Source organism: Manis pentadactyla, chromosome 8 (assembly GCF_030020395.1).
Source record: "Manis pentadactyla isolate mManPen7 chromosome 8, mManPen7.hap1, whole genome shotgun sequence".
Classification (NCBI taxonomy): Eukaryota; Metazoa; Chordata; class Mammalia; order Pholidota; family Manidae; genus Manis; species Manis pentadactyla.
In genome coordinates, this window is record NC_080026.1 from 22342815 (window position 1) to 22370378 (window position 27564).

At 36.1% G+C, this 27564-nt stretch overlaps 1 protein-coding gene across 3 annotated transcripts in view; it reads right to left on the reverse strand.

The window, feature by feature from the left end:
- The window catches only part of MBD5 (methyl-CpG binding domain protein 5), a 243384-nt gene that overhangs the window by 13816 nt on the left and 202004 nt on the right, over positions 1–27564 (reverse strand). For 2 of the 3 annotated variants that reach the window (XM_036928337.2, XM_036928336.2), the window contains 4 exons: positions 17256–18278; positions 15467–15672; positions 11086–12294; positions 485–558 (listed from right to left, as the gene is read on the reverse strand). In XM_036928337.2, the coding sequence (XP_036784232.2) occupies positions 485–558; positions 11086–12294; positions 15467–15672; positions 17256–18278 (2512 nt within the window). The remainder of the gene's footprint in view (positions 1–484; positions 559–11085; positions 12295–15466; positions 15673–17255; positions 18279–27564) is intronic. The other variant, XM_036928338.2, reaches the window with a different exon arrangement.

A 27564-nucleotide genomic window follows, 5' to 3' on the forward strand; every position in this document is an offset into this window, starting at 1 on the left:
TAAATTGTTAAGAAAAAATATTTTCTGTAATAGCTAATTTGGCTTGTCTCTAATGGTCCTCTTTGGTGCTAACAGTTAAACTGTACTTAGCAAAAACTGAAGGAACAAGACAGCAGCAGACTCACAGACCCCAAGAACAGACTAGCGGTTACCAAAGGGAAAGGGGGTGGGGAGGGAGGGAGAAGGGGACTAAGGGGTATTATGATCAGCACACATAATGTAGGGGGGGCACGGGGAAGGGAGTATAGCACAGAGAAGACAAGTAGTGACTCTATAGCATCTTACTATGCTGATGGACAGTGACTGCAATGGGGTGTGTGGAGGGGACTTGATAATATGGGTGAATGTAATAACCACAATGTTGCTCATGTGAAACCTTCATAAGATTGTATATCAACGATACCTTAATAAAAAAAACAAAAAACAAACAAACAAAAAACTGTACTTAGGCAGGCTCCAAAATGGAAAAAAAAATAGCACTTACTTTCTGTTCCTCTTTCGGGCTCGGCTGTAGGCTTCCAAACCTTCTGTTAGTGTCTTCAGCTTCTCAGGCTCCACCTGGGGGAAGGCAGAAAGACAAATCACATTACCCAGACCTGCAGTGTCAACCCTGCTTTTACCTTCCTGCTATACCAGCAGGTGCTGCGCTGGAGGAAGGGAGCCTGACCTCACTGCCCTGCCAAATGTCCTGGCCTTGCCCCAGCAGAGGTTGATTCTGTGGCTCCGGGCTGCAACATCAATGGATATGAAAAACTGGCTTTCAAATTGCCAGCATTTGAAAGTAATGTTTTAGGAACAAAACCTGGAGCTGAAATAACCTTCAATTCACAAAATCACATAAATTTGAAATCCTGGTCTGCTTTCTCTCTTCTCTGATGCTCAGCAACTGTAAATCTGTATTGCAGCAGGGGAGCCCTGAGCAACAGTTAGTGAAGGGGATGTGCTTTGGAGCCAGCAGATTCAAGTTTGAATCTGAGCTCTTCACTTTCTAGCATGAATAAAACACTTAAATATACTGAGCCTCAGTTCCTCCTCTTTAAAATGAGGACAATAATACCTACCTTCCTGCTAGAATTGCTGTGAGAATCAAAATGCATCAAATCATGTTGAGCACTTAGCCAAGCATAGAGAGGCTACTTATTGCCTAGTATGTGTAAGGCTTTAGAGGCCACAGATGAGTGGGGGCGGTGGGCAGTGGGAAGACTGCCAGCCTCCTACAGCCTGCTACTTCATCACAGTGCGGCCACCAAATGGTGGCAGTGGCTGGTGCAATTTGTAGGGGTGGGAGGGGCAGCCTTTGCTATGTGCCCCCAGTAATCTCTATTTTGGTTCTGGATGTTAGCTCCCCTAAGAAAAACAATTAATAAATAGAAAACTTTATATGTAACTTGTGAATAAAAACACCTTTGGTCAACATTGCTATCTTTATTGATCTTCAAAAAAAAATCTAAGTAAAAAGTGTTGCTTGCTATGTAAACACAGCTTCAAGGCAAATCTCTCAGCCATCATTTAATCCAGTCTTTTCCCACCTCTATGCTACTTTTATATAAAAATTCAGAGGTTGCCAAAATGCCTCAGTTAAGAAAATAAACACTAAGAAGCAAGGAAGTTATCATGAACTTTTGTCTTTAAATGTTCCTGAATAACATTTATAAATACTTTTTTCTTGACCCATTCAAATCTAGTACATAATAATGATAAACAAAGGTTTTCCATTATTAAGTTTGAAAACAGGCACTTCTAACTGTTCACTGAGACAAAGTCATTTAATGGAAACATTTTCCTCTTCATGATTTTTCTATTTTGTCTTAAAGGATCCAAATATCTTATATACACAAGTTCACGGGGGGGATACCCAATCTCTTCTGGGCGAGAACAAGAGACATCTTTGTTCCAATAACTCTTTGCAGAAGCCATGAAGAAAGGTGTCTTTTGGGGATGACTGGAAAAGCTTAAGTAAAACGAATTTATTCATGTGTTATTAAAAAAAAGGTGACTGGATACATTTTCACATTTTATGTTAAAAATGAGGTTCCATCTTGTATATTCACTTAAACCAAGAGAGATATGAAAGATATTTCACACATTACATTTATGTAATCTATAGCTAATTCCACTTTTACTTAAGTGACTTCTTATAAGTAGGAAGGAAGCTCTCCCATAAAATAAACTTCCATTAGACACAGACTGATGTAGTGAGAAAATCTCAGAAGGGATTGATGCAGGCAACAGAAAGCAGATTCACAGTGAAACAAAACAAGGCACGAATATGAAAACTTACCCTAATTTTTAGAAACTAGGTTAGGTCAACTATTTTTTAAAATTTTCAGTTTTTATTCTTAATTAAATAAGGAATTAGGGACAGTAAAAACATTTCTCGTGCATTTATTTTGTAAAAGGCACTGTTTTATCATTCACTATTGTAGTATTGCCAACTAGTACTTTGATATTTTACAGATGGAAATCAGTGAATTTAAGTAACACAGTCAGCACTGAAAGTCAGGTTTGACTCTGAAGCATTCAACCTCCCTCCACAATACCAACTCTAATAACACTGAAATAATTATTTCACACACACACACACGTGTAGATATTCACACATGTGCATATCTTGGTTGTGATGGAAATCCTGAAATGATGGTTAAATGGGAGAAAAACTGCATAAAATTTGCTGTAAGATGTATAGACTTACTTTCTTAAAGTCTTACAGGAAAACATGTATTTGTAAAAATGGTTTCCTATGTAAACTATTTGTGAAATCAGAGCAGAACTGCAAACTTTTTGTAATATCTAGTTATTTTGAAAGATTGGCATAATGAATGCTGGATATATGACCAATAAAATGGATAAATAAAAAAAACCATACACAGCCATACTAAAAATATTAGGTCAAATTATTTTAAATCAAATTACATTTTAAAAGAAATTTAGATGGTACTTGCCCAAATTTATCTTCAAAATGTTTAATGCTTGGATAATTTTCTGGTGATTTTTCTGAACTAATTCTCTACCATGATTTCTTCATTTAAATTTTTCTCTTAGGTCTAAGGTCCTCTACAATGAACCATATTATTTCTAAAGGATTCAATGACCTTGAAAAAGAAAGCAATGACAGTGCTTTCTGAAACTAAATATAAATAAGATACACATCACTGTGCATTTCTGATATGGCAAGATCATATCCAGAGGTAAACATTTAGCTTATTTTGTTTCATAATTTTAGTACAACTGAATTGTAAAATACAATACATGAAGAATGTGTGTTGTCTAGGGAAATATTCATATACTTATCCAATATTCAAGAAACTCTTTAAAGATACCCCCCAAGGGTATCAGAAAAGATCAAAATAAACTCAACTTCTAGTCAAATACAAATCATATTTAATAATTTAATGAGCACTGCCTCATAAATTACTTAGCTAACTTGTAAGTGAAGAAAATATTGGGAAATCAAATACATAAATGTAACATTAAAAAGGCTAAACATGCACAAATTCTTTTTATTTTTAAACTTACACTGAAGGAGCAAGTAATTTAAGACACTTATTATTTTAATGCATAATTACAATCTTATATTCCTGTACATCACACAAGTCAGGAGTTCATAAATTATTTAATTCCTATCTTGGTGAGAAGTTGAGGAAGGCTCTCCAATGTTTCTTTACTCATAATCTGCCCACATAGAATGAGAATTCTAGTATTGATGATACTAACAGTAATAGCCAACATGGTATAACTCTATACATGTGTCATTTAGGAATTAGAAAGACACCCAGAATTTATATGTATTTGTGGTTCACCTATTACCTCATGTATAAATATACAAATATATTGAATAATTCTGACTCCTAAAACCCTTCTTCCTCTCACTCAAATTCTTTGATGCAAATAGTCCTGTTCAGTAGAAATATACCGATAAGGCCAGACACTATTATAGGGGAGAGGTTTAGGAGTTTTCTGAATAAGTCTGAATCTCTGGTTGCTTATTCTGTTTACAAGGCACATATTAAACACTGATGTAATAAATATGTAATTTAATAAGTTTGATTGGAGTTAACATGGTAGCATGTAGTGTATCTCAGAAACAACTTAAGGTCAAGTACCTCAACAAAAGGAGACACAGACCTCTCAGAGAGCCAGACTGGATCTCTGAAAGTGAGGTACAGTACATATTGGGAGAACCTGAATCAAAGATCCTAGATCACTTTTGAATAGAGCCAGTTAACCAGAGATGATGTCAAAATTCCCTGCAGGCTTTAATACTGATCACAGGAAAAAGTTTATCTGTGAAGACTTTGTTACTTGGTTCTGAGGCAAAGCTGTCACAGAAAGGTCAAAGGATAGAGCAGAAGGCATATCATAGATTTCATAAGAGATAAGACAGCTGACCTCAAATTCACTTTTCATTTTTCACTTCCTCATTCCATTTCCATAATGTCATCAGCTCCTGTTTAGGGGGCACTTGTATCACACAAAAAGTACTAAGCTTAGAGTTAGGAGACCAGAGTTGGTGCCTGGCTAACTGCCTGTGATTGGTGTCCTTAGGAATGCCACTTCTTTGAGATTCAGTTCTCTCCTCTGTAAAATGAAGACAATTGTGCATATTTTTATGTGCCAGTGAGAGAATTTAAAGAGACAATGAACATGAAGGTGCTTATAAACAACAGGCAGTCTTTCCCAAAGAGCCACTGGTGGCATATGAAATAATTTTCATGTCCAATGATGGACAGATCTTTAAACATTTTTAATAGATAGTCATTTTAATTTATACTAGAAAAATGCAAACAAAAATTATACTTATGATTTCACACATATTATACCTTAGAATAAGAGTGAGGAAATTATTTTAAAAGTGGCTTAAATAGTGCTTTGTGCATAACTTATGTCCAAAAAGTATTTGTTGAACGAAAAAATAAATAAGTAAATGCATTTAAAGAAAAATTTTAACTAAGTAATAGCACAGGTAACATGCAACATTAGCTGAAGTATACAGCTCTGAAGCAAAAAGCAAAAAATATAAGGCATTTATTTGGTTCATTCATATCAAATATTAATAAATATTTCTAAAAATCATCAATCTGATAAAGTGCTGCTACTTAAGTTCAATATTTCAATATTTTTGAATGGATGAGAATTGATGATAAATAATGAATTTGGGGTAAAAAGTTGATTCACCTAGGACAGAAAGGATGAACCTAATTTTCTAACAATAGTGAAACAATAGTATTCATGGAAAAAAATCCCTAAAGTGAATCCCAGTTATTTCAAATGAGCTAAACAAATCCACATTATTACAATTTAGTTAGTGGCGCTATTTGAGGGCCTTTTTTTTTTTTTGTGCTTCCTTACTTCTTTCTTCTACATTTTGGATAGCAGTGTTTTCAGTACTTTTAAGTAAAGAAGTATACTACAGGAGTAGAGTGAATCTATTCTAAATGTGGTGACAAGTTTCATATTGACCTACAACACATACATAGAATTAAATGTTTTGGATAAACTCATATTTCTAAAGAAACACGATAAAAGTTCATGTAACAGAGGCATGTATTTGCCTCAGACCTGAGATTCCATTTGTTACTATCCTTATGAAAACTGTATCGACAAGCTCAAGAACTCTGTGTGGGTCTAAGTTGCCTATGAACGGAGATAGGCCCCCTTTACCTCTTCAATCTTGCCAGGGAAATTAATTTGTAATATTCCATAATTCACTACAGTAAAGTTTATAGCCTTACCTAAGGTTTTTACTCAGTTTAGTCTTTATCCTGATATTCACAGTTTTGGTCTTATCTAGTTCTTCATTTTTATTCTTTCAAATTTTGATCAAGCACTCCCTTTGTTAGCTTACTACTGGATTTTATCTTGCTTATTACTTTTCAAAAACTATTTTCTTCCCTTATCAAGGAGATTCCATTGCTAGAGAACATTAATTGCCCCTGCCAACCCCAACCAGCCAAAATGCTGCCCAAATATTGTGGGAATTGACTGGGTGCAGAGGCAGGATTCATTTCCAACAGTAGTTAAGAAAATATATAAGGCGAAGGGAATACACAAAGAACACTTTTGACAGAGAATCATAATACCAAAGAATACAAGCAGCTAACACTGATTACCAAGGACAGAAAGAATGTTCTTCAAAGTAAAATATTTAATTATTACAGAAGGGTTCAAACTTAAGTTACACATCTCCGGAATGCGATAGTGAGCTGTCTCTGGTTATGCTCCACACTATCAAAATGTATTGTGGGCACAATGAGCAAATGACAAAGTATATTGTCCCAAGTTTGGTTATGAGTTTTAATAATGATGAGTTTTATCTCTTTTGAATGGCTTTTCAGAGAACTGTTTTTAACTCTATCTGCCAAATATATGTGGAAAAGTCAAAGCATGCTTCTAAAGAGGGAACCTCCTACCCATTGCTTCTAAATCATGTTTTCATTTAATCAAGTGGTGTGGCACTGAAATGCAGAACTTCTCTGAGTAGTCAGGAGCTGTCTTTACCTGTCCAACACCAACAAATGTTTCACTGGGGAGAAGCATTTTAGTGCCAGTGTAGAAATAAGTCCTTTCCTAAATTTGGTTTGAGTCAAAATCCATTTCAAATATAAGAGCAATGAGATATGAAGACTAATGGGACAATGTTCAAAGAGAGTAAAAATGATCTCCTCAGAAAAAAGTAAGTACTTTATTTTTTGATTATTACTTGAGAGTCAACCCTTTTAGGTTAGTCAATGTAAGACCAAAGATGGCAGATGATAATCACAAGATACATTTTAGAAAACAATAGTGTGTTTCCCTTTTAAAAATAATGAATGAAATAAGTACATAAAGATAACCATTTCCCCCCAGAGTTGCATAGGCTTAAAATGTTTACACATTATAGCATATAGGTGTAAGGCCAGCAGAAGCCAGTTTCCTCTCCAAGAATTCCCTAGTAGTGTGCCAAGACCGGTCCCCGTCTCTCCGGCCATGGCAGTGTACCGGAGCACAGCACTGAGGTCTTATTCCTGGCCCACTGAACCTCAAACTATAAAGGGTTCATGGTTCAGAGAGAAACTTGTACCATTTACTTAGAAGTATAGATTTCTTCCAGAATGTACTTCATTACAAACTGATAACCAAAGGAAAGAATATATTAGTAAGGAGATACCACTTCCTGAATAGTAAAAAACAAGACACATAATATCCTTCAGGGCTTTCACACAGCTTCAGTATTGAGAGAATATTATGTAGGGCAATTCAGCCCAACTTTTCAGGCTGTTAAAAATCTCTACTAATTAATATTGTTGTGTGTGGGAGGTGAGTAGGAAGGTAGAGGAAGAAAGTCTGAATTTATAGTTTTTAGAAACATGGTGGAGAGGACTTTCAAGTTCACTCAAGCTGCTTTAAAATACTTCCAAGTAGAACTGCTTGAAATCAACGGCTAATATTAACTCACAGTCAGATATGCCGATTTGTATGCAATGTGCTGAACGTCATAAAAAATAGTTAGAAACTATTTCATTCATTAAATATATTCCTTATAATTCTTCCACCCTCGACCTGGTTAGTAAATGCTTTATTCGTGGGTAATGCATAAGTAAAACAGTAACTAAGATCAAATTACTACAATTCCAAATTAATAAGGCTGTCTAACAGAGAACATGGGTGAGGAGGCTGACTTTTACTGAGCCTCTTTCACGTGCTGGATAATCTATTTACGGGTGTCTCACTTAATTCTTAAAACATCATTCTGAGTAGGAATTAATATTCCCACTCGAGAGGTGAGGAAATTGCAGCTCTGGGAGATTAATATACCTCCCCAGGACCATTTAGGTAAGTGACAGAGCTGAAATTAAGCTCATGTCAGAATGTCCAGAGCCGATACCTCTTTCTGTGGCACGCTGCTTTCTCTTCAAACTGTGTTCATGCAGTATTTGATGTTTAGAAATCAAATCTCTTAGGGAAGTAATCTCAGAAACTGCAGAACATTTCTAATGCATTATCAGTAAATCTGCTACATTTATTATCCCACTAAAGATTAAAAATGCCTAAGATCATAACTGAACTAGTCATTTACTGTCGTAACAGTTGGCTAAAAGATCAACTTATGGACAACATGGAGATCTCAGCCCCCAGCAGATACCAGTGCTCCAATCACAGCACTGATCTCTCAGCCCAGAGACCCCTCATGCAACCTGAAAATGGGAGAGGTTCCTGCCTTGCTTTGAATTAGTAACTTACAATACTGTTAATTAATTACTTATTTTTTTTACTTTGCCTGCTTCTGAAAAGAACTGGAAGTGGCTTGCTGAGAATAAAGACTAGGAGAAAATAAATGATAGCTTTGTGGGATGTGTGTTGAGGGGAGATAAGATAATAAATCTATTCTAACACTTGAGTTAACATAGATTTTATCTAGAGGGATCTGACAGGATCTTGCATTAATTTACTTTGTGGACATAGAAACAGTATGAAAAACTGAGAGGCTAAGAAGATTTAAAATGATAATGGTCACCGAAAACGGTTCAGCAACCCTATTCTGAGGCACTACAAAGATAAACACTAGGGGATATGGCCCCACATGCAGCATTAGAAAGGTGGAATTAGTAAGATTTAACTATAATAAACAAATTGTTTATGGAACCCGTGTCTGTCTTTCTCTTGACTTTACTAAAATGTCAGGCATTGGCACAGTATATAGGAGGCAATCCAATGCACTGCTGACCCTTTAAAAAGCTGAAGTTTGGTTATCAATGCACAAGATTCGATTTATCCAGCATTGCTGAAGACTATGTAAATAAAATCTACATCATAATTGGTTCACTTGACTAAGAGTACAAGTTTTAAAAATGTTTTACTGGAAATCCTTTCAAATAGATCATACTTCGTCTTACATAGATATTGAACATAGTTTGATTTTTTTCTTGATGAACTAGGGTCACCAAGACATCAGGCAAAGGCTATTTGGCTTATAGTGAGACAGACTTGTGTTTGAAATTTCAGCTTTACTGGTGTCATAAATGAAGAACACTGGCTCACTGGGCACCATTAAATAAAGTATGAGGAAGCCCTTTGTTTTGTGAACTATAGGAGAAAAAAGAGTGTTTGTGAAGTAGTACTTTGGGTTTTTATGTGCAAAGTGAGGTAGGTCTTGAAAGATCAGAGGCTTTTAAAAAAAGTTAAATGCCCTCAAGCTTTGAAGGTTGTTATACCTTGCTTTTTAATGATAAATATTTCATGTGTTACCATTAATATTTTATTCTATGTCTTCAATTTTGCACCTCTAAATGGGTGCTTTAAATTATTTTTTTCTGAATTACTAGAAATATGTTTAGTGTATCTTGATATAAAGGTTTTGAGAATGCAAACTTACAGTGTCAGCCAACGGGAGGGGGGATATTTGAATTTACAGAAACAATCATATGCTCCCTATTAGGAATTCATTTATTGCCAACAAAAAGGAAGACGAATCTGGATTTTTGAAACACTTATCATTATTTTATACTGAATGAAAACTGGTTGCTTATTTAAATGAAGCAAAATAAGTGTTTCTAGATAATGATTTATTTTTTTAAAGTGCATCTCTTTTAAACATCAGGGAGTAACTCAATCCTAGGAGTTTCAAACATAGACTAATCAGAAGATTAGGACCACTATTTAATGAGAAATGTGTTAAAAGTACATGACTTTATTCTCCTGAGGACATAAAAAGGTATTTAGACAAGGCATTTAGGACAGGAAGAATGTTTCCAGGGAAGGGAAGCCATAATCTCTTCTTTAGCTAAGCTTTTGGTAAAATAGTACATAAAAAAGACTTGGTTTCATTTGCACAGAGATTGTAAAACAGTTCAATGTCTACATCTTGTATTTGTAGCAGTTCCATTTGTACCATAAAAGACCAATTTTGCTGTTTCTAATTAGTTTTTGAATCAACTGTCAAAACTATTTAGGTTTATCAGCCTAAAGAATATTTTGTCTCATCTCACAGAGATTAGATAATAAAATGTTTGGTGAATAGGAGTATGGAATTCATTTTCTTATCAAACATAGAAACGTTATGCCCAGAGTATATCCTGACAAGTTATATATTAGGCATTATAAGCCACAGGTTTAAGGACCTCCTGGTCATTTGGAGAAAGACAATCTTTTTATTGTGCTGGCAAAAATGCCTTTGGTTTCCTGCCATTAAACCTAAGTGCTAGCAGAGTTGAAATAACTTTATACAATATACTCTTTAAGAGAATAATATATATTTGTAAGAGTAATTTTTATTTCCTAAGGAGATGAAAAATTGTGTTTTTTCATCACATGTGAGGAATGTGCATAATTATCTCCTCCTGGTCAGAAATACATTTTTCTATCTACTTTAAGCATTCTGCATATTTCTTGCCCTAGTGAGCCAATTCTACCAATTGTGAAGGGGAAGAAAGCCCCAGAAGACCCCTATTAATTTCTCCTAAATTGAATGGTAGTTTCATGCAGAAGTTTTCATTTAATTTATATGATCAGATTGTGTTAAGTAGAACCAGACTATGGAGTTAAACATTTCCACATGTTATAAAGGCCCAGGACTTTTCCTGAAAGGAGACACTGTTCTGAGTTCAGACGTTACCTGCTGCTTCCAGGAACAGCTGCAACTCCTCCTGGATTTTACCCTCCCCAGTTCTGGGTCACATGGGAGCACATGGAGGAGAAGCCGTCCCCTGGCACCTCCCTACCTCTGACACACATCTGGACTCCAAGGGCCACCAGAGTTTTTCCCAGTATTGCCACTTGCCTTCGTCCTCTGAGTATGGATGAAGAATTAGGTAAGGGCAGGGAAGGAAGGCAAGTTAAAGAAATTCTGGAAATCTGGTTCCTGGGTTAGAGCCTACCTGAGCCCTAGTGGCAGCTTCTACAAATGCTTCACAAATCCCCCCTTGATGATATGATATTTTGGAGACTATGACCATCCCCCCTCTTTGTTTTATGCTCCAGAAGCCTGAGACCGCAATGAGTCATGAAGAATTCTAATTTCAGATCCAAAGAATCCAAAGCGGCAATAACAAAAAATAACTGATATCTGAACGAAGGTTAGTATTTGACAATGGATAAAGATCGGTATACCTTCCCTTCCTCGGGGCTTTGTTGACATGAATTGTGAACGTCGTCTTCTCTTACTAATTTTCCAGGCCAGGAAGTAAGTCCTTTGATTTGGCCCCAGACCAAGTCGCCGACATTGAACGTCCTTGGTCTATAATGTATCAACTCGTTGGAAGAGGGGGAGTCTGGATTCCTTAGGTCATCTTCACTACTAATGCTTTTAGCGTCTGAAGGGCTAGGCACACACCCATTAATGCTTTTGGCATTAAAGTCTCCATTGTAATGGACGTAGTCTTTGACCAGAGAACTTTCCAAACTGTGTGAGGAGCTCGGAGACTGCTCCTCTAGGACCAGGTCCCGCCTTGCGGTGCTCAGCAGCTCTCCGAAGCCCCGACTCTGTCGAGGCCTGTTCCCATTAATGTGTGCACATCTCTCCACAGTGTTCTCTAGTCTCTCCTTAAAACTCATCATAGTTCTTTTGTAGTTATTATACCTGAAATTTTCCTCCAGAATTTTATCCCCCTGACAGTTTCTTGGTGGTAACAGTATTGGGTGCTGTTCCCCGGGCAGAAATGGCAGTGTAGAGACATTGTTGGGCCTTTCGTGACAAGGACTGCTATGGATATGGCCTGAATGGTCTAAAAACTCCTCACACTTCCATCTGCTTCGCTCCCCTCCAGGGCTTTGCTCTCCATCCCACTGTTTTTTGGATGTGTGGCAACTGGCTGCCTTGAAATATTCAAATGCATCTCCTTCATTTGAGTTCTTCCCATGGTCCAAATTCCTGGGCAGCCGAGCCCCTCTTGCATTCCTCAGCCTACCATCATGATCAACACTGCCCATGTTCCGTCCATGAATGACCGCACTGACAGCACTGGGGAGACTTAGTGGGTCACCGATGGAGGCAGTGAAGGCACTCATGGCACTCAGAGCTGGAATGGGGCTTATCTGAGTTGTACTGTTGACGGCAGTGGTGATGACAACCTGCATTCCTTTGCTGGCTGCATCAACAACTGCTTTGTAAATGGCATCCACGGAAGCATCACCTTGGCCACCCACAACGAGGCCATCCTTCACTTGCTGACCAAGAGTTGGGTCAATCCTTGGTTGCAACTCACAGGATGCATCTTGGAAAGGGGGCAGTGCTGTGTTCAGATTCTCAGGAAGTGCTGTGAGCCCCTGCTGAGTGCTTATTCTTTTGTTCAGGAGAGCTGCATCTTCCTGCATTCTCACCTTAAAGAAATAGACAGGAAAGCAGTGAGAGAGAGAAAAATGTTTTTAAAGACCTCAGAGATGAAGATGAGAATTTTAAGATTTACCAGAAGACAAATATGACAAGGAAGGAAATATAAGGACAGAACGAATTTCTGAATGAAATAAATACACTCTGTATAGAAAACTTATGTCTTGATTATATTGGGGTACCATTTCTTTGGTTGAAATCATTCAACAAATTAAAAAAAAACCATTGCTAAACATTCTCTAAGAAACTTAAAGTTGAAGTGGTTGGACACAAAATGTTTTCAGGTGATGACTCTGCACTTAGTGTCATTACAAATTTTGCAGCTTAGGAATCAAAGAGAATCGAGTCAGTCACCAACACTGCTCAAATTACAAAGGGAACCAAATTTTGAAAATGATTTCTAACTCAGTGATATTTCTGCTGAACTAAGTGAAACACAATATAAGATAAAACAAAATGCATATACTCCTTTCTTAACAATAAAATATTTCTGATATGACATTATATTTTTGAAGCCTTCAGATAGGGTAGTAACACCTACTCTGACCTTACCAGGCCACCGGCTGAGGGATCTCCTCAGGGTGACGATGGCTCTCTGTAGAAGTGACTCTCAACTGGGAAGAGAGGAAGGGAGGGAATGCCCACCACGGAGGAGTATCAATGCTCAGGACAGGAAGGATGAGTGTAGTCTGAAAAAGCCCCCGAGGTTATTTCACCAACCCCATTTAAGAACTGATGCTCCAGACCCTTGATACTTTGGATTTTCCCCCAGTGATAATGCCCCTCTTGTTTTCAGATCCTTCCCTACCTACCCTAAACCTGGGATCCTTCAGCACATCAGCCACTCCTGCCATTCTCTCCTAGTTTACACCTACCAGATAAAATCCCAATGTTGGATCAATTTAACTGCCTGCCTTCTCTATATCTGATTATTCCCATCAATCCTATGATACTTTAGTTAGGTATCATTGTCTTCACAACTATTCAAATCTTCATCCATTCCTTTAAGTTGGCTGCTGTAGCATCTCTGGCACTATTCATGACCTTACTTAACAGAGAAAATCGAAATCATGGCTTAAGAATTCTCATAACTGTTATACTCTGCTCCTCCCTGCCCCTGGCAGCAGTCACTTCTCTGTGACTATATGCATCCCAAATTCTGTCTTTCTTCCCAGTGTAAGAAGGACTCTTTCTGTTTTCTGAGAGTATGTTCTCCAGTTATGCTCTGGATCCCAAACCATTCCTCAAGGATCTTGCCTCATCTGTTATCCATTTTCTTCTTTATGTTCAATCTCTTGCACTCTTTTTTTAAAGCATACAACTATGTACATAGCTTTCATATTTTGAAAGTTTGCATTGAACCTATATCTGCCTCAGGGCACCACCCTGTTTCTCTTATTTCTTCATAGTTAAGCTTTTGAAAGTTTTTGAAAGAGTAACCCACATTCTTCAATTCCTAAACATTTCATCCTTCTATCCACTGCAATCTGGCTTGTGCTCCCATCACTCCATGAAAACTGTATTCCACCAAATCAGTGGTGATGTCCTAATTGTTAATCTAATTGCTAATCTAATGGATTCTCTTTAGGCTTTATCTACTTGTTTTCTCAGGGACATGGTTGAGCACTTCCTCTTCCCTTCTAAATTATTTTATTACATAGATGTATATGAATATCTTTTCACTGTCAAAAAAGATGAAACTTTTTCATTACTACTCTCTACCAGTACTTTCCTATTCCACTCCAATCCCATTTTCATTCTCAGAAGTAATCAGTGCTGGAGTGCATCCTTGCAGACACTTATTTTTAATACATTAAAGTGTGTACGTATATATCTAGTTTCCCTTCTTTCCTTCCTTTCTTTCTCCCTCCTTCTTTCTTTAGGTACTATATTTTGGTATTGTTCTAAAATACTGTAATACTGGAGTTTTGCAATCTTGTAGATTTCCGTATCAGATTATATAAATTTACCTAATCAACTAGGTAGATTTTAAACTACTTGATGATGGATATACCAGAACATATTTAATTATTTCCCTAGTGATGGAGGGAAATAGTTATGGATGCCTGAGTGGTGTCTAAACTCTGCCACCATAAATCATACTGTAATGAACACTCTGGTATGTGCTTTTTGTTCACAGTTTAAGATTTCTCTAAGGTAGATATGAAGAAATTGAACTTCTAGGTCAAAGGATATGTATATTTAAAAACCTGTTAAACTATCAAATTACCCTCTGAAAGGACTGTATAGCGTACAATCAGACCAACAATATATCTGAAAGAATCCATTTCCCCCACATTGCTGTCTGCAGGAGATAATCTCAATCTGACAGACATATGAGAAACTAGATATATACCTACACACTTTGTATAACTCTGATTATTCCTTTCATATGTTCATTCATAATTTATCTTTCATTTTCTGTGAATTGTCTATTCATATTTATTACTCATTTTTCTAGACAATTATCTTTCTCTGCCTGATTTGTAGGAGTACTTCTGATATTGTGGATTTAAATTATTTGCTATTATAAGGCAATTATTTTCTTCCAGTTTGATACGTGTCTTTAACTTTGTTTAGAATACCCCTGATTGTGGAGGCTTTACTTCTATGAATTCAACTCTGTTACTAGTTTTCTTTTTGACTTCTTGGTTTAGGCTCTTATGGAGAAAGCCTTCTCTAAGAATATAAAAAAAAAAAAAACTTCTATACATTCTCCTTAAGTTTATTAATCATTATTCTTTCCCTCTAGCTCCTTAACCTGTTGGGAAATGATTCAGCTTATAGAACTAAAGAAAAACCATGTGGTTGAAACCAGGGAGAGAGAGGTTAGGGCCAGGGCTGAGAGGGAGGCCAAGGAGGCATGTCGCAGACGTGGGCTTTAACCCTGAGTGCCGCTGGAGACCGCAAAAGGGCTTCAGAGGGTAACATGATCAGTTTTTTCTATAAGCCCCAAAAAAGGACTACTGAGATGCTTCAGACAAAATGAAATAACCTACACACAAAAAGACTGCAATGTTTAACAATTTCATGATTGAAAAGTAATAGTAAGTGGAGGTGAAAGGACATACAACCTCTTTCTTTTGTCTCTTTCCCCTAACTAAGTGTTTTAACACACCTAGACACTGTTTTCTATTCAAGCAACCCAGGGAGGGAGAGTACCTGAAAGTTCTGAAACAGACAAGCCATGGGGTTATTGTTAGCTGGGCAAGGGACTGTGGACTGTCCCGGGAAGGCCTGCAGACTCTGGTGCCCCTGCAGAAGCTGCTGTTGCTGATTTGGAGGAAACATCTGATTGTTGTTTAACAGCGACTGTAGATGAGTCAGTTGATGGTTATTCAAAGTATTGTTTATTGAGGACATGTCACCTATAGTTTGAAAAACATAAAATGTAAGTCAGTGTGATTCTTTGGAGATCCTATGCCTATCTTCGTATCTGAGGATTCCTGAAACAAAAACTAAAAACTAGATTTACATGGAATCTTTTTCTCTTTTTCTCATCAGTCTTACTAAGTAGTAAGGAAATCATATTTTTATTGTTTAATTTCTTTCATAATTAGTTTTTTTATTTTATATCATGCAGAAACTACTTAGTCTTTGGTCTATCCATTAGCCAATATTTACATATTAAGTTTCAGTGTTATATAATTCTTTGAAAAGATTTTTATTAGAGTACCTACAATTAAAGGTTGAAATCTGTTGTAAAATGTTTTAGCAATAATAAGTATTTGACCAGATGATTAAAATCAGTGGATCTGATTAGGTCTTGTTTTACAAGATTTAGTTCAAGCCACAATCATCAAGAAATATCACCAAAGAAAATTGGATTTGGCATAGAAATATGTATTTTGTTTTTAAATAAAATGTTGGCCAGCTAAAATTAAAATCATAAAGAAGGCTAACAATTCAAAAGAATTCCTTGTTATTATAATGAAATAAAAGTATTACATAATGAGATAGCATTAGTTAATAACTAAATTTATATTCAAAATTAAAAACTAACTTGTTTTGAAATTACATTGAAGCTATCTTGAGGAAAATGTCTTAGAAAGTATCTTGTAACTTGAAATATGTGAATCTGTAATGCTTTTCAGATTACTTAACACTGATTTCAATGCCAAATAGAACTAATTAAACCATATTATACTGGTGCCCATAAGACGTGGAAACATATATATGTATTTATTTTTACATACTGAAGAGGCCCTTGACGATACCTTGTATATTCGCCTATGTTTCCAGATTTAATGGACACCAACTCTATTAGTTACCGGCATCAGTCAGTTGGACGTAATCGATGTGTGTTTTCTAATGCTTTTGTGATAGGCTAATCTACATGAAGAAATCCTTTGTTTTTAATCCACAAAGTTCTAAAGAATAATACTGTCTGAGGATCTGGTAGCAGCTGTGGGGCTGTCTGTTCCCTTGAACTTGGGCAAACTTTACTTCTGAGTGTGTTTATACCTTCTTTCTGATTTTGCTGGATAAGCATTTAGTTTGGGTTATTGAGGGATCACCTGGAAAATGCCTCCTCGAACTGTTTCCATCGCAGTGCAGCTGCTCATACTAACCCTGTGATGCCACACCAACTAAAGTCAAATCAGAATTATTTTTAGGAGGTACCTGAGCTTTATTATTTGAAGAAATAACACTCTACTTGGCTTAAGAGAATGAGGGTAGGTTAGGTTTAGGTGGCATCAGAATTAGAAGATAAGAGAAAGCAGATTAAAATGATATTTAGCATTGCTAGAATAGGGGAAAAGGAAAAGGCCATTTTCATGTTTGTATAACTATGGATGTGTGTAGGTGTTATTATATTTAGTTTCTTAAGCTAGCTGTGACATAACAAAAGCATTTTTAAAAAGTGTGACAAAATGGAGTTTTTAAAAAGGAGAAAATAGAATTAGAAAAACGTTTCTTTTGTAAAAATTTGTGAGAAAATGTAACTTACCAAGCAGACCTGTCCCCAGTAGAGGGTTAAGTAGCTGTGGCACCACAGAGTTACTGTTGAGTTTAGCTGGACCAGGTGTGTTCCCAGCATTATTAGATACATTCAGCAATGTTTCTGCCATTGACACCACTGCTGTCCCACCAAGTGTTGAGACAGTCAGTGCTGCCACTGCTGATGATGTAGTGGTTGTGGTAGTGGTTGCCTGGGAGGAGGTTGCTATAGAAACCTCTGGATGATTAGCGGCGTTGGCCGATGCCGAGTTCAGGACACCTCCCAACAGCTGGGGATTCAAGGCCATTAATCCTGAGGCCCCAGTGACAGCTGGGAGGAACAGGGGGCTAAAAGCGTCACTGCCTGCAAAGCCTGGTAAAGGGTTCCCCAGGGGGCTGGTTAAAAGGGTCTCAGCTCGGCTGTTCTCTGACTGATTGCTTGGCAAATGGTCGGGTGGGGCTGTCATCTGTGTTAAGGAGGGTAAAGGGGCATTTTGCTGTTGCAAAAGATCTGAGATGGTCAGACTGAAAGATGGCGGGGGAAGCATGGCAGCTGCTTGGGCGCGGTTCTGAAGCAGGGCTGCCAAGAGCTGGACGTGAACAGGCTGCAATGCCTGCCCATCCAGGTCACCGGAGAGGAAAGCTAAAGCAGCGTTTACATTCGGGTTGAGAAAACCTAAAGAGTGGAGGTTGATCTCAGACTTGCCTTCTCCTGCTGAAGGCTGGAGGATATTTAATAGATTCTGGTTTAGGAGATGCTGTTGATTCACTGGCAAAGAGATAGGTAGAGAACTGAGGAGGCTGGGGTTCAAGGGGTGTGGAAGATGGTTGTTTGAAGTGCTGTTGGATGGAAAATGAAGTGCGTGCTCCTGGCCAACAAAAGGAAAATCACTCCCAAAGGGCAGCTGACTCTGCAGTGGGTTTCCAGCTGCGGTGGTGACGATGACGCCGTCCTGAAGAACAGAGGTTGTCTTTGTGATGGCAGGGTGGGTGGTACCAGCTATGGCTATGGAAGATGATGGTCCTGAGCCGCCTGAAATGAAGGAACAAAACCCCCGATTAATTACGGACGTTAAGGAAGATGACGCCATAAAAACACTTAGAGATAGATTTCAATTAACTCACTCATGTTACCTTTGCCAATTTTAATCAGATTGGCATCAGAGATGATTTGACATCTCTTAATGAAACCTAAGTAGAATCCTATACTTCCTCACCTACTTTGAACATAAATACCTTGAAGAAGTTTGGTATATTAAGAAGTAGCTATTTCTAACTACCAAATTGCTTGTTTGTCACAGCCAGACAAGGTGAAGCTGGAGGAAATTTGTGTTTGTAGTTGATTCAGTGGGGTACAGAAAAGTAACAAGTCTTCATTTTCCAAAATATATTTCTTTTTCAAAAAAGTTTTTGCTGTTTATTTATAATACTAGTACTTGCTTTTAGTGAAAAAAAAACAACTAGAATATGCATGAGAGTATAAAATGGAAAATAAAAAGTACCTATGGAGATAACTACTAATATTTTAGTATATAGTTTCCTGGGCTTTTCCCATTTGTATGTACATAGATATGCAGACATACATATGTATATGTGTACACATACACATTACATATTTTAACAAAAATGGAATTATGATGTTTGTAACTTTTCTCATTTACCGATATATTGTGCATATCTTTCCATTAACTTGTATTAACTGCAGGGCCATTTTACTAGTATCATGCATAGATATGCCATAATTTAATCAATCCATAGTTGTTAATATTTTGATAATTTACAGTCTTTTACTACTGTAAGCAACACTATGATAAACATTCTTATTAACTCATTTTTGTCAATATGTTCAATTATTTTCTAAGGATAAATTCTTAAAAGTGGAATTCCAGGGAGAAAAGATTGACATATTTTAAAATCTTTGCATCATTGTCAAACTGCCCTCCAGTGAAGCTGATCAATATACATTCACTTTACATTTCTGTAAACAGTATATGGCAGTGCTCATTTCTCATGAACACTCTATTTTATCATTACTATTTAATTTTGTTTATTTAATCACTCTGAGAGCATAAAGATACTTTGTCTTCATGATTCCTGAAAAAAGACCAGTCTTCACCCAAACAGCATTCTTAATCCTGAAAGTCTTATGAAAGAGTGAAAATTCAAGGAATTTAATACTTAAAAATATAACATTCCAGGTTTTGTTATAATTTATTTTAGTTGTATTCAATCCAAGCCGCACAGAATCACCTAGAGAACTTGAAACACACACAAAAAACAAAGACAATGCATGAGCCCTATCCCAGGCCAATTTGAAAACTCATCTCTTGGGGTTGAGCCTGGGCAGAGTACCGCTGGTGATCCAAATGCACAAGAGGTGGGGTAAGAATCATATTTTGTTGAAAATGAACCTACAATAATTTTTCATAAAAAAATTCTCTTCTCCTAAAGAGATGCACTATCATGTGATACATGCATTTAGCAAACATTACACACATATGCATTTAATTTTATATTAAACATGTATATAGTATAATGAACAATGCCAGTGTTACCGATAATCTAAAATAACTCAAACACTTTAGTGCTATGCTATGCCCATCATTATGAACCTCTACATTTGACCATGGTTGCCATTGAGGACTTGTCCAAATTTATAGAAATATTTCTATGGTTGTAATAGTAGTATATATATAACTTTACATTTTTCTTGTTTTCTCTTAACAGAAAGACAAATTTTTCTTTATGATATATAGACTTTGTATTAATATTTTTAACCGTGTAGCATATGGATTGACCATATTTATCAAATCATTCTGATAAAGGCTGGCATTTATATTTTGATTTTTTCATCATTATATATGATGAACAGGGATGAATGTCTTTCTGCATATGATACTTTCATTTATATAATACATCATTATATATAATAAACAGGATGAATATCTTTCTGCATATGATAGTCTCCTACATTTGAATTTTTCCTAAGGAACATCATTGGCATGATTGTTGTGCGAATCAAAAATAGGTAAGTGAAAGGCTTATATATAATGTGTAAATGTCTATACAAATAAAAGGAGTTATCATTGTTTTCCTTATTATTGATATTAGTAGTTAGTAATGGTGATGTGGTAATACTAGTAAGTATAAATCACCATATCCAACACACTTGACAGAATATCTCTCTAGCACACCTTTGCAATTTTTCTGAGCTCTCAGGTCTGTTTTTATTTATTTTTAAAGCTCTTGGTGTTTCATTTAAAGAATGAGATTAAAAAAAACTGAAAAGTATAAACATTTATAAAAGATTATCATGAAATAATTACTATGTTCACAAAGAGCAAGGTAAGAACACATCAGTGCTGAAGTAGGTATATGGTACACAATTCTTTAAATACTAATTCAGATTTGTAATAAAAAATCCTTATCATAAACATTTCATTGTTTCTTAAGTCTTGCTGCTAGTTCTGTAAATAAGTGCTGTGCTTTATTTGTATTTAGAAACCATCTTTTTAAACAAGCTAATAAAAACTCTTATTCCCTGGCAGTCTCTATCTGCAGTCTTTTTTCCTATCTTCTACATAATAATGACATATTTAAATGTCCAGATTACTATTCCTCTAACAACTGTCAGAGCACATTTTCAAAATACTCTAGCATGTATATATGGCAAGGCTTTGCAGAAAAAGGATTTCCTTAAAGGTTATTATTTCCTATCTTTATTTATAAGAGAGGATAATCTATATTTAGGATTCCTGAAGTAGGATTCAAAAGTTCTCCATCTAAATATTCTTCAATAATGACAATAAAGAAACCATAGTTACTCCAGGTGTATTTTTGCATTACAAACAAGAAGGTGGTGAACAGCACAAGCCTCTTAAGGGTAATAGGTAGATGATGGCCTAATTTATCTTCTCTAATTTTCAACAACAAATAGGTGTATTCTGCTGAACACAAGGATAGAAACAGTGATACAAAACAACAAACACAATTATCCTTACCTGCAGGACCTGAGTTTAGACAAAATGATTAACTCACAAATTTCCCTGTCTCTACTATTTCTCTCTCAAATATCCATTTATTGAGAGTTTATTATGAATCAGGAAGTTTAAAAGCTCTTTTCATATAGCCAGTATAGCTCTAATTCAATATGCTAAGAGCTATAAGGTATACAGCAAAGAGACAATTGTAAAACTGAAGGTGTCAGGGAAAACTATGCAAGTATTAACCTTTGGCCTGGGATTTGAGAGTGTAAAAGGAGACAGAAGTAGAAGCAGAGTAATTAAAAATAAAAAAGACAAGGAGATAATAAAATGCATGGAGGGTAATAGAGTCCTATGTATCCTCAAAACAAAGAAATATGACTGAAAATATTGTATGTTGCTTTCCACACACTCCAGCTCTCCCACCCATGGTTAACCTGTTGCTTTAGACAAGCAGGGAAGAAATTTGAAATCATCTTTCTAAACTATTAAAGGCAAGGATCACTTCTTATTTCTAAGACCTAACACATTCTTTAAACATGGTTGGCAGTCAAAAAATGTTAGTTGAATGAATCTATTAAGATCATAAAACTTGCACTCAACTTCTAGAAATGAGATCATTTGATGGTGTGTATATAAAGGACATGGATGGAAGAGGCCGTTATTTTAGAAGGCTCCCAGGTGTTTCAGGAAGTTAAAATCATCTTACCAAGGAAGAGGTCTATTCTAAAGTACTCTTGAGTTCTTAAAATCACTCATTAATGTTTGAGGGAATTCTAAGTGGACCCTGAATTTTGTAGCTAGAGGGAAATTAGAGATTGCTTATTTCTGAACCACTTAATCTTGAATAGGCACTCTGTTAAACCTACTTCATAGTACTGCATAAAAACCTTATGGTCTGTTGAAGCATGTGGGGAATAATGTTTTATTAAAACTGAATTTTTAAAAAGCTAAGATGTTTTGTGCTTAATCTAATTAAAGGGACAGTTGATAAGTTTTTTAAGAAAAAGCAAACTATTCACTAAACATTTAGCAGTTAAATAACCAAAAGGCAACTGGGAGCCTGGAACAACTTAGTTAAGGTGGAGAAGTCCTTTAATTTGAAAAAATGATTATTTCACACTGGCCAGCAGCACCATGAACTGGCATTTCTTTGTCTCATGGTTTCTGTTGCCTTTGAAGAAGTAGGAGAGAAGAGTGGAAAGCCACCCAAACAAACTTTCCTTGTATGCAATCACATGTCTAGACACCCAGAAACTGAGATAGTCTAGTATGATGAGCAAAGGACTGTGGTAGCTTGTCCAGTCGGGAAGAATTTCCAGATATAAACAGTATTCCTCGTACAAACAAGTGATTTATGATGTGTGTGTGTATGTGTGTGTATACAGAAATGGCATCAGTAAATTTTGTAAAGGATTTTTCCTATTACTAATTTCATTCTTCAGATATTTTAACTGCCTTTAAAAAAAAAACTGCTTTTCAAAACAAAGATGTCTATCTCTTTAGATTTATTTATCTTCTTTGTCACCAATATTCTTTGAGAAAAATCATTGTTCATATAATGCTTAACTCTTCTATGATGGGCTCTTAAGTATTAATAATATTGTGTACATGCCTTTATATGTGTACGAGAGGGCATACAGCTCATACCAAATGGAGCAATACAGTGTTTTTAAAGTGTTATTACACCAGCTTCATCTTTATCTCCAATTCTCAACAAACACTATATGCTAGAGAACTTTTTCTAAATAGATATGCCCAAATACTGATTTTTACCCATAAAATCCAAAAAACTAAGAAGCGAGTCATACAGAAGGTACTCCTTCACCATTTGATCTTTATGGTCTGCTTTGGCAACTGAACTTTGATTGCAAACAAGGTCAATAGTAACTCTCGATAAAAATTAATGCTTCTAGAGACAAGAGAAAATGTCATGCCCTAGTGAGTCTAATAAATATAATTCACTTTCAATCCCATGGAAATAGTAAAATTTTTTCTCCTATGCTTAAAGGATTGATTAAAAAATAAATTGAAATAAAACTTTAATGAGAAGTCTAGATTTTCCAACAAGACATTAACTCCCAAGCCTTAGTAATGTCAAGGTAGTATGTATTTACAAAAATATACTGATCTCTGTCTTTGTGCTTTGGATTGTGATGCAAATTCCTAGTATTTTTATTCCAGAAGTAGAAAGGAAGACCTAGGGCCTAGTGGCTATTTGCTCTCCACAAGGAAGGGAGGGAGGGAACCAGAAACCAAAGCCGTTAGAAGGAAAAGAGCGGGAAGGGATCATGGCAGTATTTGAGGAGATGCTTTTCGCTCTTAACAAGGCCAACCTGCTGGGTAGGAGGAAACAACAGCGGAAGGGATACAGCTTGAATCTTGGAGTATGATGTTTGAGTAGTTATGGCTGTCTGTGAAGTCAGTCTTGTGGTGGTAATGGAATGAAAAAAAAGATGATTTTCTTTTCGGCTACTGATCATTTGTTTCCTTTCCTAACACACAGAATAACTCCGAAAACCGTTGGAATAGATTTTAAAAATACTTGTGAATTTTCATTGTTTACTCAAGTAATAAAGGTTTTTGTTTGCTTTTTTTTTTTACAAATGCTTTTTATTGAGAAAAGAGGTTAAATCTCCTGCTTGGTGGGATTTCTGTTCTCTGAATATGCTAGAGAGTAACAGTTAAAGTGCTTCATCGATATTCTAATTGGAAGTTTTGTTTCCTTATTTTCTTTAATAAGCAGAGCAAGCTGAGTTTGTAGATTATTAATAAAGTTAACTTTGTATCCTTCCATTGTATGCTATTTTGTCTGCAGTGCTAAAATAGTGTTTAACGCATACTAGGAACTCAATAAATATTTGTTGAGTTAATTACCTCATGAATATTCTAAGACACTGGTTTAGACCTATTTAGGGCTACAAAATCAATTTAATATGCCTTAATCAGTATATTTTGATGAATGAAATAGAAAAAAAAGTGGACATTGCATAGCTTGGATATTATTTTGTGGAAACTGTTTCTGTTAACATATATACATATATAGAAGTACTGGGTCATGTCCTGTTAGCAGGTGATAAAATCATTTTAGTGGGCTATGATTGTCATAAAAAAAGAAATAGAAGATAGGATGGCACAGAATGGGACTGAAAATATCAGAGTGCATCACATGTAATAAGTGTTTTTTTCAGGAAACTTTAATTTGTTATACATTAAACACATATCTCTAGTAGACTGTAATGGAAGTTAATTTCTCACTGTGGGAAGTAGTAAGAAAAGAAGTTTGAAAAATATTGCTTTAGGGTCAGACCTCTGAGCTGCTCAGCCCTGTAGGGAATGGTCTATGGAGTTGTGTTCCAGAAAGCATATTTATCAGACTGTAGTGTGAGAGGTGTCCCTGTGGATATGTGCAGCCCAGGAGCCCTGCTTCAGGGTATCTGTGATAGATACTTTCTCTTATACCTGGATCCAGGGGTCTCGGATAGACAGTCTAAACTTCCCTGGACTAGCTCCTACCCCAGGAGAATCTCAGCAACTCCTTTAGACGCCTGCTGTCCAGTTCCATTTTTTAATCTGTAAAAAGGTGAGCTGCTACTGTGAATTTGCAAGAAAGTATAATTCTTAGGAAATAATTTTTAGTCTAGTCTTTGCTTCGTTGGAGTTAATGTTGTTTGATTTATGTCCCTAGAAGGTAAGAACTTTATTATTTGATTTATTTAGTGCCACATGCTTGTGGAAATGAAATCTATTTTCATGACACCATAGGAATATTTTTATCAGTATTTTTAATGAGTCAAGTTTTTGCAGAGTTAACATTACGGCCTAGGATTTGGGTACTTTTAGAAGCTGCTTCAATGTTTTCAGACCACTTGATTTTAGTAAATAATAGCTTAGGCACCTCCTAGAGAACTGAAGGACTTCTAGGGGCTTTAAAATTGAGCTTAGTGTATTGCAATGGAATAAAATTCTCCCAATTTGCACACTGGGACAATTTATTTCTTGAAAAGTACAAAATAGATCATTGAATCTGCAAACATATTATACCACTCTGAATTCTGTTATCATCTTTGATTACAGAGACTCAAGGTCCAAAGTCAAACATATTTTAACTCCTTTGTACACAAGGAAACATTAAACCTGGAATATGTAAACAAAACAAGTGGTGTAACCCTGATATAAGGAAACCTTCTTAAACAGCAAGACGTTGTAAAATATCTTACAGCAAAGAAGAAATGGCTCATTTTGCAAAAATTTAACTAGTAGATACAGATTTTATCACATAATCAAGACTCTAATATAATTTTGGTATTTGGCTAGAAAAGAAGAGCAGAGGGCAATTTTAATCCTACCAGACTTGTATATTACATGAGGGATAAAATCTAGGCATTTAAAAGTTGGGGTGGAACATTTTTAATAGCAACTATTCCTCTGCCATTCTTCTCTCTGCATAGTCTATATAAGATTAGAAGGTTATTTCTACACAAACTTCCCATACCCTGAGAGGGCTAGCTACAATCCACCCTTCAGCATTTCTATCCTGTAATCTTTTTGTAGCTGTAACCTCAAATGTAGGGAATGACAAGTTCTGTTTGTTTTCTTTACTGGCACATTTTAAGAATAGGTAAATATACAGAACAAAAACCAAGTTCATTACTTTGCAACCTTTTATCCAAAGTGTTATTTTGTGGTCTCTATTTCATATTTTTTATACCTACCATATCAATGGCTGTATTGAGTTTCAATCAAATGTATTTGTGCTGAAAGAAAACACTTTCTTTTCCAGAGTTTATATATATATATATATATATTTCTTATAAATATATATATATATAAATGTCCATATATATATATAAATGTCCATGAACATATGTTTATTCATAGGTTTACTGTAACAAATTCATACTCTGCCCTTTTTGAAGATTATATTTTCATGTGTTTGGAAGAGCTCATTAAATGTTTTATTAGGAAAAAACAAGAGAATATAAAAAGCATTTTAAAGAGGAAAAAGTTCTATTTAATGACTTAATCATATTGGAGGAAGGGAAGATAAGCTGGCTAACAGAGTAGTCTAAATCTTTTTGCTTCTTTGAAAATGGTGAAAAACCACTTTGCCCTGAAACAGATGAGTTGCCATGTCAACACTGACAGAGCCAGGTCCTCTGCAGAGGCCCAGGTTAGTAGACGCTGGCAGAGCTAAGTCCCTGGAGAGGCCTGGGATTCTGGCATGTATGTTTCTGCGATATGGACAGCATATGGATGGAAGCAGTCAGGAGCCCCAGGAGGCACGTGTCTGAGGAATTTAGCCAGTCAAGGGCACTCAGTGTTGGATTTCTCCCTAAACCAAAACACCATAGACACATCCTAGAAGCACTTAAATGCTAAAACTTGTCTCTCTCCATATACTGAAAGCTGCTTTAAATGTATACTACTGATGGGTTTCCAAGCATATGTGCATCCAGCAGTTTGAGTACTTGGACCGAGAATAAGGAACTTTGGGGTTGGGGTTTGGTTGCTAAGTCCACCAGAACTTTACTTTACAACTTGAAGAATGTCATATTCTAGTGGTCATTTTCGAAACCTGTCACATGGAACTATTAAACCTCACTTGTAATCAATATCCAAAACGCTAATAGGAATCTGTAAACTTTAAAAGGCAAAGTGTTTAGAGAGCTTTAGTGGAAAGGCCATTTCAAAACACTAAATAGAATTAATAAAGCCTTGTGTATTCTTAAGTTTCAGAAATATTTTGAAAGCATTTCATATCCTTTATCTAATTTTTTTTTTTACTACCTTTGCCTCCAAATTCCATATTTGAGTTGTAATACATTTTAAAGGTGTCCCATGGACTTCACTTTCAAGCCTAAAAAATCAATATCTGGGTTGTTTATGACAGAAAAACTCTTTAAAATAAGTTTTTGAGAATACATTACCAATTGAGTGAGAGCAAGTGACTTCTTGTCTTAATTGAGGTCTTAATGTAACATTTTCGAGTTGCTGCTTAGGAGAGTAGAAAAAAAGGCACTGGATTGAGCAGGTCACTTGAGTTCCGTCCATGCTCCATAACCACAGAGTGGGACCACCATGTTACCTATGGGTCTCTTTCACCCTCACTCTGCTATCATGTTTGGAATGGCAGGACTAGCATCTGCTAAATCACTTCCTGACAAAGTCTGTTGACATGTCACCCACTAGGAAACCCGTTCTTATCTGATTAAGTGAGGTGATACAAATTCATTAAAATAAAGGTCACTAAATGTGATTCACAATGCAGGACAGTTCTCTTAGTATTCTGGACATGTCATCTGTATTGGCACAAACACCCTAGTCACTGTATAC